The sequence below is a fragment of the Phaenicophaeus curvirostris genome, chromosome Z (genome assembly GCF_032191515.1).
Source record: "Phaenicophaeus curvirostris isolate KB17595 chromosome Z, BPBGC_Pcur_1.0, whole genome shotgun sequence".
In the NCBI taxonomy this organism is placed as follows: Eukaryota; Metazoa; Chordata; class Aves; order Cuculiformes; family Cuculidae; genus Phaenicophaeus; species Phaenicophaeus curvirostris.
Genome location: NC_091431.1, coordinates 22,055,708 through 22,074,490, shown reverse-complemented (window position 1 = coordinate 22,074,490; position 18,783 = coordinate 22,055,708). Strand labels below are relative to the sequence as shown.

The 18,783-nt window shown below is 37.7% G+C and overlaps 2 protein-coding genes across 5 annotated transcripts in view; both read right to left on the bottom strand.

Moving 5' to 3' along the window:
- Nucleotides 1-18,783, bottom strand: part of PHAX (phosphorylated adaptor for RNA export) — a 294,590-nt gene that overhangs the window by 159,821 nt on the left and 115,986 nt on the right. The gene's annotated exons all lie outside the window — the stretch shown is intronic.
- Nucleotides 1-18,783, bottom strand: part of MEGF10 (multiple EGF like domains 10) — a 186,336-nt gene that overhangs the window by 120,807 nt on the left and 46,746 nt on the right. For all 4 annotated transcript variants that reach the window (XR_011339398.1, XM_069880317.1, XM_069880316.1 and 1 more), the window contains exons 13-17: nucleotides 10,797-10,943; nucleotides 7,395-7,529; nucleotides 6,892-7,020; nucleotides 3,840-3,968; nucleotides 2,082-2,210 (exon numbers count right to left, since the gene is read on the bottom strand). Coding sequence is in view for 3 of the 4 variants with exons in the window: in XM_069880317.1 (XP_069736418.1) it covers nucleotides 2,082-2,210; nucleotides 3,840-3,968; nucleotides 6,892-7,020; nucleotides 7,395-7,529; nucleotides 10,797-10,943 (669 nt within the window). In the remaining variant the exon portion in view is untranslated. The remainder of the gene's footprint in view (nucleotides 1-2,081; nucleotides 2,211-3,839; nucleotides 3,969-6,891; nucleotides 7,021-7,394; nucleotides 7,530-10,796; nucleotides 10,944-18,783) is intronic.

Genomic DNA, 18,783 nt, shown 5'->3' with positions numbered 1-18,783 from the left:
TCATATGACAGATGTGGTGATACAGTAAAAAAGCAAGAGGTATGGGCAGTAAGAATGAGTCTAATATACACAACACATTCATATAAAAATAGAGCTTGTTCTAGGTTGCTTACAGCTTACTTTGATACTGTAATGTATACATTACAGGTAGTTTATCAGTAAACTATCTACAGGAGAAAAATGTTAAGTTATAAAGAATAACCTAACTGGAAGAGTTCTACATGATTTTTTCTCCCTCAGAATGATTTGCATACAATAACTAATTAGTGATCAAAGTGCCTCCTACATCATGTAATCAGCATGGTATATAATTATCCTACACTGATAAAAATTATTTATCTTGCCACCTCTGTTACTGTGTGCCTTGTTACATAATTGTAGTTCTGATGGTTTGAGGAAGTGTGATATTTCTTCATCTTTTGAGACTCAGTTTTCTGAAGTACCTCAGGAGTTTTGTAGCTATATTAATTTTTTACTCTTTTTTTGTATTTTTTTAAAGAATCTTACTCATCTTTTATGTATTCCTAATTTAGAATAATTCAAGAGATAATGTAACACAATAGATGCCAGAGAAATATTCTTGCAGTCTTGATAAATCCAGATTCAAGTGGAATTTCATGCTTCTATACCTTCAACTTCTCTTGCTTTCATTCAATGAAACAAGAATGTAACTACTGAAGGCAATGGCTAGGCAAAAACCATTAAGCCATAATACATTTCGAAATTTTGAATTCGGAGTTGGAATGAGAAGTCGATTTTTAAAACTTATGTTCCAACTCAGAAATAACAAAACATTTAGTTTAATATTGTTAAGTAACTATTACCAACTTATAGGATAAAGTACAAGATATATAAAATGTAATAATAAACTTAGATTTGCCATAGTACTTAAAATGATTTTTTAATATCATGACATCAAGAGAAGATCTTAAAAAACATATTGTACTAAAAATATTGCTCTTTTGAAGTGAAACATTGAAATAATCAGAAGAGAATAAGAAAATTTAAATGGCTACTAATTACATGTTGCCAGCTATTATTTGACTGAAGTATATATGTTCATCCAAACCATTCAGATTTTGTTGCAACTGTATTTTTATTAGGAAAAAAACTCACTTCCAGACTTCTAGTGGTTCTACCATAGATGCTGATTAGCCCGAAAACCATTACTCTTGTTGCAGCTAGGGTTAGACCCACTGCTTAGGGAATAATCAATAGGGACAGTAACTTTCCCTCTGTTCTGTTACAGTGCTGCTATGTATGGCACATGCTATCTCAGCCACTGCACAGCCCTTCAGGTCCAGATGCAGCTAAATCAGTCCTGGTTATAGCTAATATGTAGTGTCATCCACACATCAAAAGCAAAGCACTGTGCACTACACTAATGACAAAGACAGATTTAAACCTCCACAGTAGTAGGTTGAATTGCATTGCAGTACAACACATTAACGTGGGAGCACTACTGTAATACTGGCAAAAGCTGGATTAACAGTTCTGTGCTTATAAGCCTGATTCTTTTCATGTTATACGCTATACCATCACTGATGTCACTGGTGTTATTCTTGATTTTCTTGGGTGAAGAATCATGCACACATGAAAATAAGATGCCATCTATTATACTTTTATAATCCAATTGTATTGTAAAACCACATTGCAAAGATTAGTTTTATCCACTCGAATTGATGTGCTAGTTGTTATCTTTAGTTTTATAACTATTAGCATTCATTGTGATTTATGCTAATGACAATTACTTCGATTCATTTGTTACTTTTACATGACAGAGTTGTTGGAGGATTTTAGCTTCATGTCCAAAGCAACTAGGAGGTAGTATAAATGCCTCTTTCATGTAGCTTCAAATTGAAAGAAACAGCCATCACAATCATAATTGGTTTTAATAACAGATTCTGCGGGCTCTATCTGTTTGGAAAAAGCCTAGGTCCAACTCCTAGAGTTCTTTCCCCATCAAAATTTCCACCGAAACCAAGAGGTTGCATCACAACACTGGCCAAAACATGAGGTCTGGCACAGGGTTTAGTACTTGCTATCAGGTATGAATAATTCCCATCCCCATCCCCACTCACTCTGCTCGCAGTGCTTCCCCATGAACCCTGTACGGCAGGTGCACTGCCCACTGATGTGATCGCAGTCGGCTCCATTCTGACATTGGCATATCATTGCACAGTCCTTCCCATAAAACCCTAGGGGACATCCTGCAATACAAGGAAGGGGAAGGGAAAAGAAATGAAACAACTGCCCTTGAAATAAAATGCAAATATTCAGGTTAAGTATGTTATTGAAGAATAATTTCTGTAGCCCAGCTACCCAACATGGCATTCTATAAACAGGAGAGATCAAGACCTACAACTACATAAAAATAAAGTTGGGAAATTGTGCAGGCAGCATATGTTCAGAAAAAAGCAATAAGAACAGCTCCTCGAAGAAACTGATTCAAGAAGATATCTGAAGGAGGAGAAAGAGGGCTATTTGTGAACCAAGGCAGGGGGTCTGTTCAGTGAAGAATGAACCCCTGGACGTATTTTCTGCACAGTTGATGTTGAAGTATAAAACAATAAAAATAACATATTGTATCTCAGCTCCTTACAAAGATACCATTTCAGTATGAAGAAGACATATGACTGCAAAGAGATCATTATTCACCAGCAGGAAGCAAAGTAACCATGATAGCTGACAGCTGAACTAGTATAGTGGATGTCTTCCAGAGCTGCATCCATATGGTCCTATAACAGATACATTATTTCCTGCCAGTGTGACATTATCTAGTTGAAAAAGAAGAGTTCTAATTTTATGAAAAAAGGCATGTATTTAAACACTGAATGCAAAATACAATTAGCACCCTTGTTTTGCTTGAATTTAAAGATAATGGTTGTGCTCAGATTATAGACACCACCGGTGGTGCCTGAAAATAAACCAAATTGAAGCTGTAATATGGTAAAGATCAGAAGCCATCTCCAGCAATATCTACTCTAACAGACACTTCTTCTTAAAACTTTGTATGAACTCTTACGCAGCATATAATGAGGGCCATATATCTACACCCAGTCACTGCACTGTTTGTATTTTCTTTTTAATTAAAAGCTTTTGGGAAAAAAAAATCATTATTAATGTATTAATTACACAAAGAAAGTTTCAGAACAAATTATAACATCACAGTCTAGTGAAGTGAAGTGAAGTTTCTAAGTTCCAAACAAAATAGATTCTGCATCAGTACTTGAATTACAGGTGCTGAGCTACAGCTGTTGTTGCAACTGCCCCTGGGAGGTAGCTATTACAGACAGGAGACGTACTGTACGATCAGTAGACCACAGCCACAGCTAAGCTAGAAGCTATTCTGATGGCTTCAGTCAGTTGTGTGTTGTCTTAGAATCCAGTTGTTGTGTCCCTGGCTGTACAGTATTTTTTTGGGGAGGTTTCAGAGAGGGAAGGGATTAGACAGTACCATCTTCCCACCCTATGTCGAAAGCCTGAAGAGCTGAAACCATCCATGTTACAGACTCCAGCCATAACTGCACATCCGCAGTGGTAGCAAGTATCAGTCATTCATTGTGCATGTGCACATGACAGACACTTCCACAGGAATGCTCAGCAATGGCCAAAAGTTGTCTTCCTCTGAAAGAACATTAATGAGGAGCCCAAATGTTGTGGCCAGCACTCTGCAGTGCTCACGCAGGGGTCTCCCCTGAAACCATGGATGTAATGTGTTGCATCTCCTGGATCAAAAAAGGCTCAGCATCATGGGAAGAAACCAATTAATCAATTATGAAAATAGTGAAGGAAAATTCTTATTTGTAGACTATGAATGGATAAAAGAAGTCACTTACTTTGTGTACAGTAAAGGCCAGTCCATCCTGGGGTACATTTGCACTCCCCATCGTAGGCACTGCAGTAAGCTCCATTATGGCAGTTGCATGTGTGGATGCAGTTTGGTCCCCAGTGGGAAGGTGGGCAAGCTAAAACAACCCACAGCAATCAATTAATCTCAAATGACAAAGACCCCTGATACCTATGAGCAGAACTGCTTACATTCATACGTTAGCACTGCTTTGATTGGAATTTTTTGTTTTTCTTTTAAACACATGTTTTTTGGCTGCTCCATTCTGAGCAAATAGCCACAGCAATTTTCTTTAATTAAGGAATCATTTTTCTCTAGATAAAAAGTGCTGAAAAACATTAAAGGTGCGAAAGAAACCTGTGATACGTACCTGATATTCACAAACTAGGACCTTATACTAGCTTTCTCATAAAAAGAGCCACCCACATTTCTTTTCTTAATTTGTTTATTTTTTTAATCTGCAAACAGTTTGATTGAGCACAGTCAAAGGGATAAGGCTTTTAAGCCTCAAAAGTGAAGGAGAACAGAGAATGTTGAAACACATCTTGCAACTTATAGCTTTAGACTCAGTACTAAGCTTACATTTTTTAATTTCCACTCTTAAGATTCTACATACTCTCTTAAATGTGGTGCATATAATCAGGACAGTATCTTAATCAAGTTAACTCGGTTTAATTTGTGGGTCAATTAATCAATATAATATTTCTAAAAAACAAGTGAATATCTATAAAGTGGAGGTTGTTTTCACTCACAATCACATTGACATGTTGTGAGATAGAGTTTTACCACTTTGAAAATGTCACGGTGAATTAATTTGATACTATGTGCTTCAATTAGAATAGTGACCTGGTTCCAAAACACTATTTACTCTTCAATGATAGCAAAAGATAATTTTATTCATGTCAGAATATCACAGAGGGTATTCCAATAACAACCCCTTTCTGTTGATTAGGATTCATATATTGAAGTTTTTGTTTCTTTAGTAAAGAGATGCGTAATTAAAAAATAGTTTTTTGAAGTACAACATGAGTATTTAACGGGAGAGAAGAAAAGGTCAGACATTCAAGTCTTAGCTTTATTCCTGTGTAAACTTAAAAAGGCTGATAAATCCTCATTGCTGTGTTCTGATTTGGTTGTCCAGAGACCTGTCTGAGGGTAATAAAAACTCCTGAATCCTTCACATGTTTGTATAATGACTCATATATGTGAGGGCTGTACTTTTACGAAGTATTACCTTTCCCCAAATTTCACTTTATTAAGAAATACACTACATTATTTTGAAAAAAAAAGTACTAAGTTTGCTTTTTCTTATTTCCACCACTGTTAAGCCTTATAACGTTTTTTATTATTCTTTTTGATCTGAAATTAGTGGTCAGCTAAGAAGGAGTGTAAATAACATAGAGACAAAAGGTTAAGAGTTTCAAAAAGCTCGCTAGTTCCCTAAGAAATTAACAGAATCATTATTTTCCATGTGAACGAAGGCCTTTATACAAAGCAAATACAATTCCTCCGTTACGGTCCATGAACACAGCCTCAATAGATGCTTCCATTCATATTGCTGGCATCATTTTCTTGTTATTGAATCAGTAAGTCCCTCCTCCTCCTAAACACCCCTATTCTGCTACTCCACTAGCTACTTACTTATTTTACCATAAAAACAGGGACTTTTGTTGCTACTGGCTTTCACAGGAATGTGCTCAAGATTTATTTTGATGTCATACTGAGTTGTCCATGCTAATCACTTCACAGAATTTAGCCAGCAAAGGATTTTTTCCAAACTGACCAGATGTTACATCCCACTGGTACAGAGCCAGTTAACCTGGATCAATCAAACCATAAATGATATAAAACAATGAGGCATGTTATTAGGAAATGCACATCCCTGGAAAGCTCAGCACAGCGTCTTTGAATTTTGACATATCAGGGTCTGGTACAGCGTCATGTATTCATAAAAAATGGGTTGACTGAAATTTTGGCATGTATATGTCTCAGGCTGTGTTCATTTTGTACCTTATGCTTCTTTTGAGAATTTTGCTTCAGTTATTTCCTTCCTGTCATTAGCAATTTTCATAGATCCAGTGAGGCATCTGGAAAATGCCAATAAAATCAGCGCCTAGCCCTTTTCCTTTTAAGTCAGAAACAAAGTCTTCACAGATTTTAGCATACCAAGACAATGCTATACAACTGAGGTAGAATGACACTAAAAATGCGTATCTGTGAAACATTTATAAAAGCAAGAGTGAGGAAGTTCTGTCAAAAAGTTACAGGCACATAAAAAAAGTCATAGTGAAAAAATTTCTTAAAATATTCAAATATTTAACAAGAATAAGTATGGTCTTGCAGCCGGAGCACTAACTTATATCTGAGAAAATCTTGGCTTTGTTCTGAGCCTTGCCGGTAGCTCTTTATGCAACTGTAGTAAGAAAAGACACCCTGCATTTCAGTGCCTCAGACCCTTATTTGCAAAATATTACCTCTGTTATTCATAACACTGCCATAAGGATATAAGCCCTTGGATGTTCACAACACTACTGTGATAAAACTAAATAATTACAGACAATCAAAAACCAGGTCAAGAATCCTCTCTGCAATGCAAGATTCATCATTTTATATTGAAAGTGACCTCTAGGATTACCTAGCCTAACATTCTACTCAATGGATCTTTAATGATGATCTTTTAATTTCATCACCTCTTCTAGGCTGAAGACTTCAGAGCCTCTCTGGACAGTTGCTGTGCTTGACCTCTCTAACAGTAAAGATCTTTTTCTTGTATCTTGTTAAAGTCACCCTTGCTGAAACCTGTGAGCATTGCCTCATTGTCTTTTCACAGTGCGCTTCTGAAACAAGTCTGATCCAGCTTCTCTACAACTCTTCTTTTGGTTCTTCTTTGATCCTTCTGTGCTATGTCCCAGCCCTCTTACTAGAAAGACCATAGCACATTTCTAACTTAGACAGTGTGTCTTTACCAAACAGTAGAGAATTGAAATAACTGAAACCTACCTAATTATTTTAAAAATAAAGGGAAAAAAGTTGATACTTACGCTGAGAGCAGTCACTACCAATCCAGCCAGGGTAACACTGACAAGATCTATCAATGGGATTACATGTTCCATTATTGGTGCAGGTGCATATTCCAATGCAGTTCTTGCCGTATCTGCCACTGGGACACACTGTGAACAAGTTGTCAGAATTAGAACTTGTTGGTAATCAGAGCAGGATTGTACTTTCCTTATTTCAAGAGAAAGCAACTGATATTTGGATCAAGAAACATATTGCTTAGTATAATGTTAAAGTAAGTCACTATAAATTCCGTTAAGCCCGTTATAAATATTCCTTATACAAGTAATAAAATTAAGAATACAGTGGGTTTCATACTTAAGGGTCAAGTAATGGAAGTTTAACTCTTTGAACAAGATTCCTGATTTATAAACTGCACATACTACAAGAGAAACTATTTTTGGGTTTACACTTTCCAAGTGATGGAATGAGACTTATTACAGTGCTTGGTCTCTGAATTCCATAAAGTCCTTATTACAGTTTGTACCTTCATTACAGAGGGTTCCAGTAAATCCAGGTAAGCAGTCACATAAGCCAGTAATATGGTGGCAGGGACCACTGCTATGTACACACTGGGGGCATGTCTGGCTGCAGCGGTGTCCGTAAAACCCAGGAGAACAAACTGGAATAAGAAAGAACACTGTCATTGCTTCCTGCACTTTCTATACAGCCACAAACTACTTTTCAGTGCCCTTTTCTTTGCCTTAGAATTAGCTCTGTTTTCTAAATACACAAGAGTTGCAATGGTGTTTGTTATTATTCATACAGTTCAATGGTCTACACTCACAAAAGGAGATTTGCTTGTATTCTTCAAAGGTTTCCTATATTCTAGTTAGTAATGAATTCATTGACATTCTTTTACTTGTCAGGCCACGCTGTACTTGAGTTATCTTTGAAATACATATGTGTTTTATATATTATGCATATTTGGCTATATAGTATATGTCCTCTAGATCAGGAAATTCTTTTAGAACACATTTTAAAAAAAGTAATTTAGAAAAATAGAGTGGATTTGGATTGTTTCATCTGTAGATGAGTAGGGTCATCTTGGGCCTTGAATTCTTACGTGTTTTCTAACTCGGAATACAAATACACATTATTTCACTAAGAAAAAAATACAAATGTTTTGCAGTCACCCTTTCACTTAGAAAGTCACTGTATTCATTATGTGGTACCAACAGCTATGCATCACCTAACTTTTAGAGAACATGATCAGAAATACAGAGTTGTCCACTTGAATTCCTACACTAAAGGTACTAATTTATTAAAAAAAAAGAGCAGGGAGGGGAGGGGGAGAACACAGACACTGTGTAGAAAGGCTGTTGTATGAAATCTTCTTTGTTGATGTAATCCCTTTTGGCATCTGTTTCCTCATAAATTAGAATATTAGATAAAGCATCAAAAGAAATACCTGTTGCACAGCAGCAATTAGCACAGATGAAAACCAGCTTGGAATCTTTTCAATATTTTAGTTTCATTCAAGATTCAGTCTTTTAATTATACACTTGATACAAGTTATGCAGCCAGATCTCTCTAGAGAGATTAACTTTTCCAAGTGGAACAGTGACAAAAGGTCTTCCTGTTTACTGAAAAGGCACTTTCTGACTGAGATCCAAATTATTCGTATGACCTTTGTATTCTTGGCCTCTGGACTGTGGCTCTGAGAGCCACTGGACTGGAAGCCTCTTGAACAGGTTATAGGCACAGTTCCAAAACTCAGGGAACAATTTTACATGTAATGTTACACTTGGTCTGTCTTTGGATTAACTGATTAACTGCAAGGCCTTTAGAGATTAGATAGTGAGAATACTTACTGCACTTAGTTAGAAATGCTTAAAGAATACTAATGCCATACTTATGTGGGATTTAGTAGTGTTATAGGCAATCACATTCTTCAGCATGTAATCTTGCCACTCCTGAACTGTCAGGACTTCACCCTCTTCTGGTACTCCATCTACCTTCTAGTAATAATGCTGTCTCCAGCCTTTTAAGCCTCTTTTAGAGGACCTAGTAGCATCTTCACTTGGTTTTACTCCACCTGCTTCTTGACCCTGTTTCTGGAAGACATCTGAAAACAGCACTACCCTCCAAGAGCAGAGAACTGAAATTACTCCTAACACCTTCCTCTCACAGCTTCCACAACTCAAACTGGAAATAACTAGATTGCTGGCAAGCTATGATACTTCTTCTTGGGAGAACACATATTTTGCACACCATTGTTTTTTTCCTTCTCTGTTTCTGCTATGATTTGACTCAGTTCATCTGCATCTCTCTTCTTATAACATTCACATTTTGCAGAAACAAATTCTTCAAATGCAGTTATTGGTGGCTAAAATATCCTCTACTTACTGTGAAGCTGTATTCCACTGGCCATGCTTTGTTCCTTCTAAATAATCTTCAAAAAAAAGCAGTTATTAAGCCAATGATTCCTAACAGACTCAATGGGAAGCTAAGAGATGGGCCCAGAGTGTGGTGGTAAATGGTGTTAAATCCAGCTGGAGGCCAGTGACAAGTGGGGTTCCCCAGGGCTCAGTGCTGGGTCCAGCCCTGTTCAATGTCTTTACCAATGACCTGGAAGAAGGCATTGAGTGCACCCTTAGCAAGTTTGCAGACGACACTAAGCTGGGTGGAAGTGTTGATCTGCTGGAGGGTAGGGAGGCTCTGCAAAGGGATCTGAACAGGCTGGACCGCTGGGCAGAGACCAATGGCATGAGGTTTAACAAGGCCAAATGCCGGGTCCTGCACTTGGGGCACAACAACCCTATGCAGTGCTACAGACTAGGAGAAGTCTGTCTAGAAAGCTGCCTGGAGGAGAGGGACCTGGGGGTGTTGGTTGACAGACGACTGAACATGAGCCAGCAGTGTGCCCAGGTGGCCAAGAAGGCCAATGGCATCTTGGCTTGTATCAGAAACGGTGTGACCAGCAGGTCCAGGGAGGTTATTCTCCCTCTGTACTCGGCACTGGTGAGACCGCTCCTTGAATACTGTGTTCAGTTCTGGGCCCCTCATCACAAGAAGGATGTTGAGGCTCTGGAGCGAGTCCAGAGAAGAGCAACGAGGCTGATGAAGGGGCTGGAGAACAGGCCTTATGAGGAACGGCTGAGAGAGCTGGGTTTGTTTAGCCTGGAGAAGAGGAGGCTTAGGGGAGACCTCATTGCTCTCTATAACTACCTGAAAGGAAGTTGTGTAGAGGAGGGTGCTGGCCTCTTCTCCCAAGTGACGGGGGAACAGGACAAGAGGGAATGGCCTCAAGCTCCGCCAGGGGAGATTTAGGCTGGACATTAGGAAAAAATTCTTCACGGAAAGGGTCACTGGGCGCTGGAACAGGCTGCCCAGGGAGGTGGTTGATTCACCTTCCCTGGAGGTGTTTAAGGCACGGGTGGACGAGGTGCTAAGGGGCATGGTTTAAGTGTCTGACTGGAATGGTTGGACTCGATGATCCAGTGGGTCTCTTCCAACCTGGTTATTCTATGATTCTATGATTCTAAGGTTTCTAGCTTCTGAAACTCACACATGTTTTATTTACCTAGCAAAATATGTATTACAAAATTAATACTTGTCAATAACATTTGGAAACCCTCAACTTTACAATGGAAACCTCTCTGAAGTTTGTTTCTTAGGAAGTCACGTGCACAATGATGTCACGACACAGAGAGCGAATAAAAGTAAAGTTGTTCCATAGCAAGAAGAGCACTACTAGTTGGAAACATTTGTTAACTTCAAGTAATTTCTTTCACGTATTTCTGTATATTCACACAAAATGTCCCATCAAGGAGTGTTTCATACTGCTTCATAGTAGCAATTAACAAAGCATTATGGTTTTATATCAAATGTATTCCAAGCAAGTGAGGGAGAAATGGATATTTTAAAGCATTTATTTTGTCCTTACTTCTCTGACAAGTGGCGCCTCTGTATCCTGGTGCACACTCACAGATTCCATCATCTGGAGAACAGGATGCTCCATTTTTGCAGTAACAAGGCAATGAGCAATTTGGACCCCACTGCCCCTCAGCACACACACTGTCACAGTGAATACCTACAACCATAAATAAAAAAAAAACTGTCAGCCTTTGTAAAGAACTCTTCCGTGTAGTTAGTTTAAACATTTGGTCCTCACAGGACTCATTTTTAAAACACAGCTCACAAAACCTATGAAAATATCACTAACATCAGGAAAATAGAACCAGAACAAGGTAAACTCGCATCTCTGCTCCTGCCTTCCTTCAGAGAAATGGATCTCTTGCATACTACAGTATTGAGGAGAGGTACATAAGGGCTGATACTAAGTTCTGTAACAGGAAGGCACTTTGTCAGTGCACAGATCAAGACAATACAACTGATGTGGAAACATAAGAGCTCCATGGCATGCTACCTACAGGCTTCCTGTCCACTGATAATTTGAGATCTACAAAGATGAATGCAAATCTCTCAACAGTATAAAAAGTTCCATAATTTTCCAAAATCTTTATGCATATAAAAACTTACAAAGGTACAAAGGTCATTCACTCCTCAAACTATCACTGCTAGTATCAATAAAGAGAACTGAAAGTAGAAAGTAATTCAAATGCAGCAAAATAATGGCTTTTGCTTCCTCCATAATGGCTGTTTCAAAAAAGCTTATTTTCAAATCTTCTGTTAAGGAAATGCTTTGCAAAAGGTATTGCACAAACTTTTCTTTCTGAATGTAAAAATTCTTAAGGTCTGACACAATTTTGTGTAATAATGGCGTGCAGGACACAGAATGATTTCTAATTAGCGGTGAGCTGATTATTGCTAAGCCTCATACCAAATGGAAAAATGTAGCACACACAAAGGGTTTCCAAACACACCATGTGAGCATTCCAAAATGCTTAGCTGCAACAGTGTTAAGGATGCTGGTCAGCCAGTGCTTTGTCTAACCATTTTTGGCATAAAATCGATTATAAAATGGCCAAAACCTGAACCCCTACAGACAAATGTAAAATAAACCTTTAATTATAATCATTCAATCATGGCATGTTAATTTTCTTTGCAAAGAAGAAACATTAAATACAACTTTCCTGTTTGTTTTTATACTATTTGTTTTTAAAAAGTATGCTGCATGTTAAATGCCAGCAAGCACCACTGTGGAACTCCGGCTGTATTGTGTCTACAGTACTTTGCATTAACAATTAAGTATTATTGTAGCGCCTCTACTGAATGAAGCCCTTTGCTAAGGGAAATTTGGCCTGAATCCATCCACAAGCATGTCTTGCTTTGTAAGCATTTCCAGCAAAATATGACACAGGTTCATTGATTACCAGAGTCCTATACAAGCAAAACAGTTTCATATGTGAAAAAAAAACTTGACTTTGAAGACCGAAACCTACTGTTCGTAACAATACTGAAAAATAATTACAATACTTTCTGAGAGACTAGACAGGCAATTTCTCAGCTCCCACAGTACATGCCTTGTAAAGCCGCCTATATCCAAAGACTAACTCTCTAATTAGAGGAAAGGTGAAACTCCAGACTCTCAAACGGTTTGTTTCTCTGCAAGACAATCAACAGATTGAATAATCAAATATGTGGTTCGACAGCTTGAGCCAACTGATGCCAGTAAGAGAGAAAACACTTGCCTTTTAGAATTGCACCAGACAGTACACAGGCAACCTAAAAGCCCTAACTGTACAATGATCATGAATTAATACTGACCTAAAATAAATTTCTTGTCAAAAAGTGAAAGGATTCCTGTATCACTATTTTTATATTTTTACCTGCACAGGCAATGTTATTCTCTTATCTTCACCTACATTTGACTGGTGATGTACACTTGCTTCTCAGTAGTTGAGGTCAACTTTTTCATTAACTTTCCATTAGTGGACAAATAAAGACAGTGGTTTGATTTTGAGAGATGCTGATGCCCATGAGCAGGATGAGATTGCAGCATTTTTTTTCAGAAACAAGACCACTAGTTTCAGATGTGTACAAGTGCTCTGCTTAAGGCCCCCAAACCCGAGACAGTTTATAAGTCTGAAAAAGCATAAGCAGACACATGCAGAGGATTTCAGAATCGTGCTTGGCATTCTGACCGTGTGAGAGTTATCTGTCATATCATACATAGTTTCAATCAGTGCATGCTGCTAGAGAAAAGACATTTTTCACTGAGTCTTAATGAGTTCCAGTGGTGTTCAGTATACAATGGTCACTATTACGAGTCAGCAGTTGCCAAGAGTTACCATAGTGCATTATCTGAGATTATGTAGACCAGTGACATATAATAACACCAGGCTCAATTATATTGTCTTGATCTGTGTACAGAGGATGCTTTATGACAGCATGGTGTCAAAGGGTGATACTGGGCACACTGGGATAGAAAAATACAATGGGTCCCATGCTGCAGGGAGCCACGATAGTTAAAAAGAGCCAACTACCATTCAAAATGAAAAGGAAAAAAATTTCCTCCAGTACACATCAGGGAAAATTATTCATCAGGGAAACTGAAAAAAATTACCTTTTCTTTCCCACTTTCACCTCATGCAAGCAGGCAGCTAGTTAAAGAATGATATCCTTCTACTTTGCAAAGAAACAGTGCTTCCTAAATAACACTGAATAATAATTATGACAATATAACACACCAGAAGAGTGCAAAATATTACTTCTGTTCCACTATAAAGGGAATTTTAGTATATTCACTATTGATCATAAGCACAATCAATTTCATTCCTCTGTGTGTGTCAAGAAGGAATGTTGCACAGCAGAAATACTAATCCATTCAGTGATTTATTGCATCTCTACTTAAAAAAATAGTTTTAAATTTCACTCACTTGCTGTTATTTAGGTAAGCTCACAAAGCATTTAAAACTAGAAACTGAGTTTCACATCTTGTAGCTGCAAAAATCAAAGATGTGGAATTTTGAGAAAAAATAGACTAGAAATACTGAAAGGATTAAAAATAAAAGGATTTTCCAGACTCTAATGGCTTTTAAGAAATTTCAGCAAAGAAAGCTATGCTTTTATAGAAAAGCTAAAAATTTCTGAGGAAAAATAAACATTTTTACTAGAACTTACAAAGCAAGATTTGACACAGCTTTTACAACAATGGCGTCAATAGTGTACTGCCATATGATTGCCATAATTTCAAGTGATTATTATCTCTTGGGCAATAAAATTATCTTTATAAGTTTCCATGTTGATATTTCTACTGATAAGGATATCTGTGAGGAAAAGTTTTTGCTGCAGCTATGGACAAAGAGCTCTTTGATGGCCTTCACAAGTTGCTAGGCAATAGCTGAATGGTCATGATAAACTTCAGCTAAGCTGCTCTGAAGAAATGCTCATGCATTTTATGCCCAGGGCTTTATGCTGGAGGCCTCACATCTAAATCAGCATTCCCCCAGCATTCGTAATTGCATGAATGAAGTAAATAATTCTTTAGGGATACAAGTGTTTCTGCTCACGCTAGCAGAGTGTTTACATACTCTCTATGCTACATTATTACATTAAGACTCAGTGATCCACCCAAGACAGATCACCGGAGAGGTAGCTTGTTTTAACACTCCAAGGGAAAAAAGGCTATGAATTATTTCTTCTGATCTTCCCAGGCAAATTTATTATTGGACTAAGTGATATTTTCCAGCTTAATAAGTTCTCTAGTCTGATAAAAAGTTATCCAGACATTAAAAAGAATTTTTTTTTTTCATAAAGAATGTGTATTTGCTATACAATTTATCTACACAACACATGCAACTTTCCAGTATAGTCCTCCAGAATTAAAACCTGTTTAGGTATTGGTGGACTTGTCAGAGCTAAATTAGATATACAACAGCCTAAACAAGAGAAGGATGAAACCCTTGAAACTTGGGGAATCTTCATGTCATTAAACCTAATGATACATTTGCATTATTAGAAGACCTTACTCTTCATATTTGAGAGAAACAAACTCTAGATCACTTCTGTTCAAGGAAGCTGAGACTTCTGATGGTGTGAATTGCTTCCCTGCTTCTCTGTCAAAAGAGGGATGAGAAGCCCAAAGAAAAGGGAGAAACAACAAAGGGAAGCGGTGAAAAACTTCACAGGCACTATTTACAAGTACCCTCATTGCCTCTTAAGGAAAAATACCTTGCTCCCTAACTGCATATAGACAAAAGACTAAATAAAAGTGCCTCAAATTAAAGTGGCTAATAATCATAGATTTTTCTCTAGAAGTTCTGACTGCTGCATCTTCACTGCGGCAGCAGGAGAGTTTGTGCCTGCAAGTTTTAGTTGGAAGCCAGCTACAAAAGCTTGTCAACAAAACCAGTGCTGTATCAGAGTTTGAAGGCAGACATCAGTAACTGCAAATTTCAGTGGAAGAATCACTTTTGAGACATCTCCAGTATTTTTCTGGAGGCCATACTGTTGATACACACTATTATCCACTCCAGTGGGGCTCATCTACCACATTTTAGGCAGCCACAAGAAAATACTACTTCTCCTTTTTTTACCTTCTAGACAAGTAGAAAATAAATGTACTTAATCTACTGATATAAAGTTCTTCCAAAAGAAGTTCTTCCACATAAAGAGCATCACAATGCACAGGCAACAGAGATGCAGACACAGTTACGTCCAGATATAGGGCAGGCCAAAAATACTACTGAAGAATTAAGTCTTTTTACATTTGGAAGGTAAATATCCATTTATCATGACACAGGGCCAACATATGATTTAGTTTCACAGCAGACTGAATATCCATAGCAATGGACTTCATGACTCATGACCCCGGGGGAAATCAGACAAGGTGGAGGGAAACCTGTGTTCTTGTGAGAGGTTCTTGGCTTGGGTGCACTGGGCTGCTAGCAGCACACACTCCATTCCAACAGCAGCTTGTTTCTCAGTCTTAAATTGAGAAAGACTCATGATAGTACTCTTTGAAGTCTTTTACTTCTTTGCAGGAGAGGAAAAAATACATACACATTAAAAGCTAAGAAGCAAGGAAGAGCTCTAGTTCACAGTTGCCAGGGGACGTGGTTGTTTATATCAGTGGGGTAGGTGTCAGATGACAGTCCTCCGTGTTATAATCCAGCAACAAATGTGCCTCTTAGAAATAATGTCAGGAGCACATGGAAAGTCACAGCATTTCCTCACAGAAAAAAACACATCTGGTGATGGGCAATCTGACTAGTGTCAGCAGATGTCCAGCACAGAAAAAGGTAGCCAACACCCTATCTGTTGTAGCATATGGATGAATACTATACATATTGGTAAGATGCAGGCTGATACTACTGCATCTGTCTTTTCCATAAGCCAATACTATTGTTTTGGTACAGAGAGCAGACTAGTGTTATTTCATAATCCCTGGCACTGCATAACCTTTAAATTGATTTTAAAAATAACAAACGTATCAGTATGACATAACATTTCTTCACAAACAGAAAAATCCAGCAGAATTGCACCCAAGAAAGCACAACTGTAACATGTAATCACTAACACCCACATTACTTGAGTAAAACCTTCGCCCTTTTTACAACGCTTTAATGTGAAATCTCTGTTTGTAAAAATATGAATTCTCTAATCTTACAGGCAATTCAGAAAAACTGTATTTTGACAGCTGCTTGCAGAATAGACAAGATTAAGGGATGAACAGTTACTGTGGTGCTTGCTGGATTGTGGTCATTGAGAGAAATGGTAGAGGTGGCTCTTTAATAGAAATTTAAGTAAAGTTCTGGCATAAATTATGAGGAAATTTAATTATCATTACCCACTGGGGGAGCGCATTTTCTTCATCTTTCTTCTGCTCTCTGTTTTAATGGTTCTTACGCTTTTCCACTGTCTAGCTATTGCCTCCCTCCAAATGAGAAAAGTTATTTATAAGATACAGTGAAAATGTCAAAGGATGAGAAAGTTTGGGACAGACATCACCCTCTGTGTGGGTGGATGTTTTTAATTTGTGCCATCCTGTCATGTGGCTCCTGGGACATGATGGAATAGTCAGATTGCCAGGAAAAAAACATCATCCTTAACTCTTGCTTTTCTAAGCAGAATCAAGCTGCTGTATAGCGAGCACTTTGTGTTGTGGGTTTACATAGAGTGAACTACACAGAGAATTACACAGAGAATTACACAGAGGGTAGGATTTCTAACAGGATTGCTATAAACAAAGCACTCTTTTGTTCAGGATGAAAAATCTAAATATCTTGCTCGCCAACAAAACCTAATTTAAAACCAGAAAACCTAAATTAAAACATAACCTAATTACAACTAATTACTATTTTTTCTTGAGTTTAATAACAGCTCATTACAGGCAATAGTCAATAACTGAACATAACGTTTCTGCTCATAACTAGGATCTAAAAAGCAAAAGATAATTCATTGGACATGTCACAAAATTAAGCCAAAACCACTTAAAAACCCTGAACCATGCAGCATCATATTGCTGGACAACTGACCTACACAGCTGAGAAAAACATTATATTTAAAATACACTTCCAGAAACTTCATATAATTTTGGTGGCATCAAAACATTTGGAGAAGTACACCTTGGATTCATCCATTCATTCTTGTGGAAAAAGAGAAAAGACTCACAAGTTCACATATTTAACATTCTTGAAATTTATTAATTTTTTAACACTCCCCTCCCAATGGTTTTTGGAAAACTAAATCCTTCCTTTGGGTTGGATAAACATTAGACTAATCTAAAAGCAGTTTCTCTGTGTTTTTTGATAGTTAATACTAACCGTTAGTAAGTCTGAAAGTTACTTTAAGAAATGTAGCAGAAAAAAATCTAAGCTATTCAAACATAACTTGTTGCAGTTTAGTACCTTCCTATCTTCTTATTAATCCACTGTCTGCTTCTCCACCTATCATTCATACAAATATGTACACAAAATCCCTTCTTAACGCTACAATCTAATGCTATCCTCCGCACTATAACATTACAGTACAGCTACTTGAGAACCTGTTTCTAAAGTATTCTCTCCTTTTTTCAATCATGCTAAATATAAGTATCTACACAAAGACAGGATTCCTTATGGGTATTACTCTGACATGTGGAGTGTGGGAGAAGGATTTTTCCAGACACTAAGTATAAAGCAAACTATGCTGTTTATGTTGCACCTTGTGTCTAGACATCACCAACATGCTGAAACTAGTCTGTTACACAGGCTACTGCGATGACTTCATCCAGGGGTGGATTCTTGATTTTATCTATAACCACACATACGGTCTTTCCCTAGTGAAATCTTTTTCCTTTCTAAAGATGAATATTGCCTCCTATTCAACACCTGAGTCAAGCACAGTCAAGGTCTGTGTTATGCTTGAAGCTTTGTCATTTACCAGATTAGTAATATCACATTGGGTAAGTAATTTTTACAACCAAAAGCTGCTAGATTTTTAGCATGATCTTTCGAAACCGCCTGTTTTAATCTGGCTTCATTCATTAACGTACTTTTGGTCTCTGATGATTCAACTCCGTTTTAGAAAACTCCTAAGGTGTATTTTGAGCAGTATCATGGAATCATAGAAGCATCTGGGTTGGAAGTGACCTTGAATATCATCTAGTTCCAACACCACTGCCATGGGCAGGGACACCTTCCACTAGATCAGGTTGCTCAAAGCCTCATCCAATCTGGCCATGAAAACCTCCAGGGACGGGGTATCTACAGCTTCCCTGGGCAACCAGTTTCAGTGTCCCACCACCCTCACAGTAAAAATATTCTTCCTACTACCTAACCTAAATCTACCCTCTTTCATCTTAAAATGATATTGTTACACATGTAATTTCAACTGACCTTAATTTAATTTATTTAAAAGGAGCAATTTTATATTATAAAATTTCCTTCAGTAGTCCTTATTCCCATATTTTCTAGAATCATAGAAAGGTTTGGGTTGGAAGGGACTACAAGGTCATCTAGTTCCAGTTCCCTCCTATCGGCAGGGAC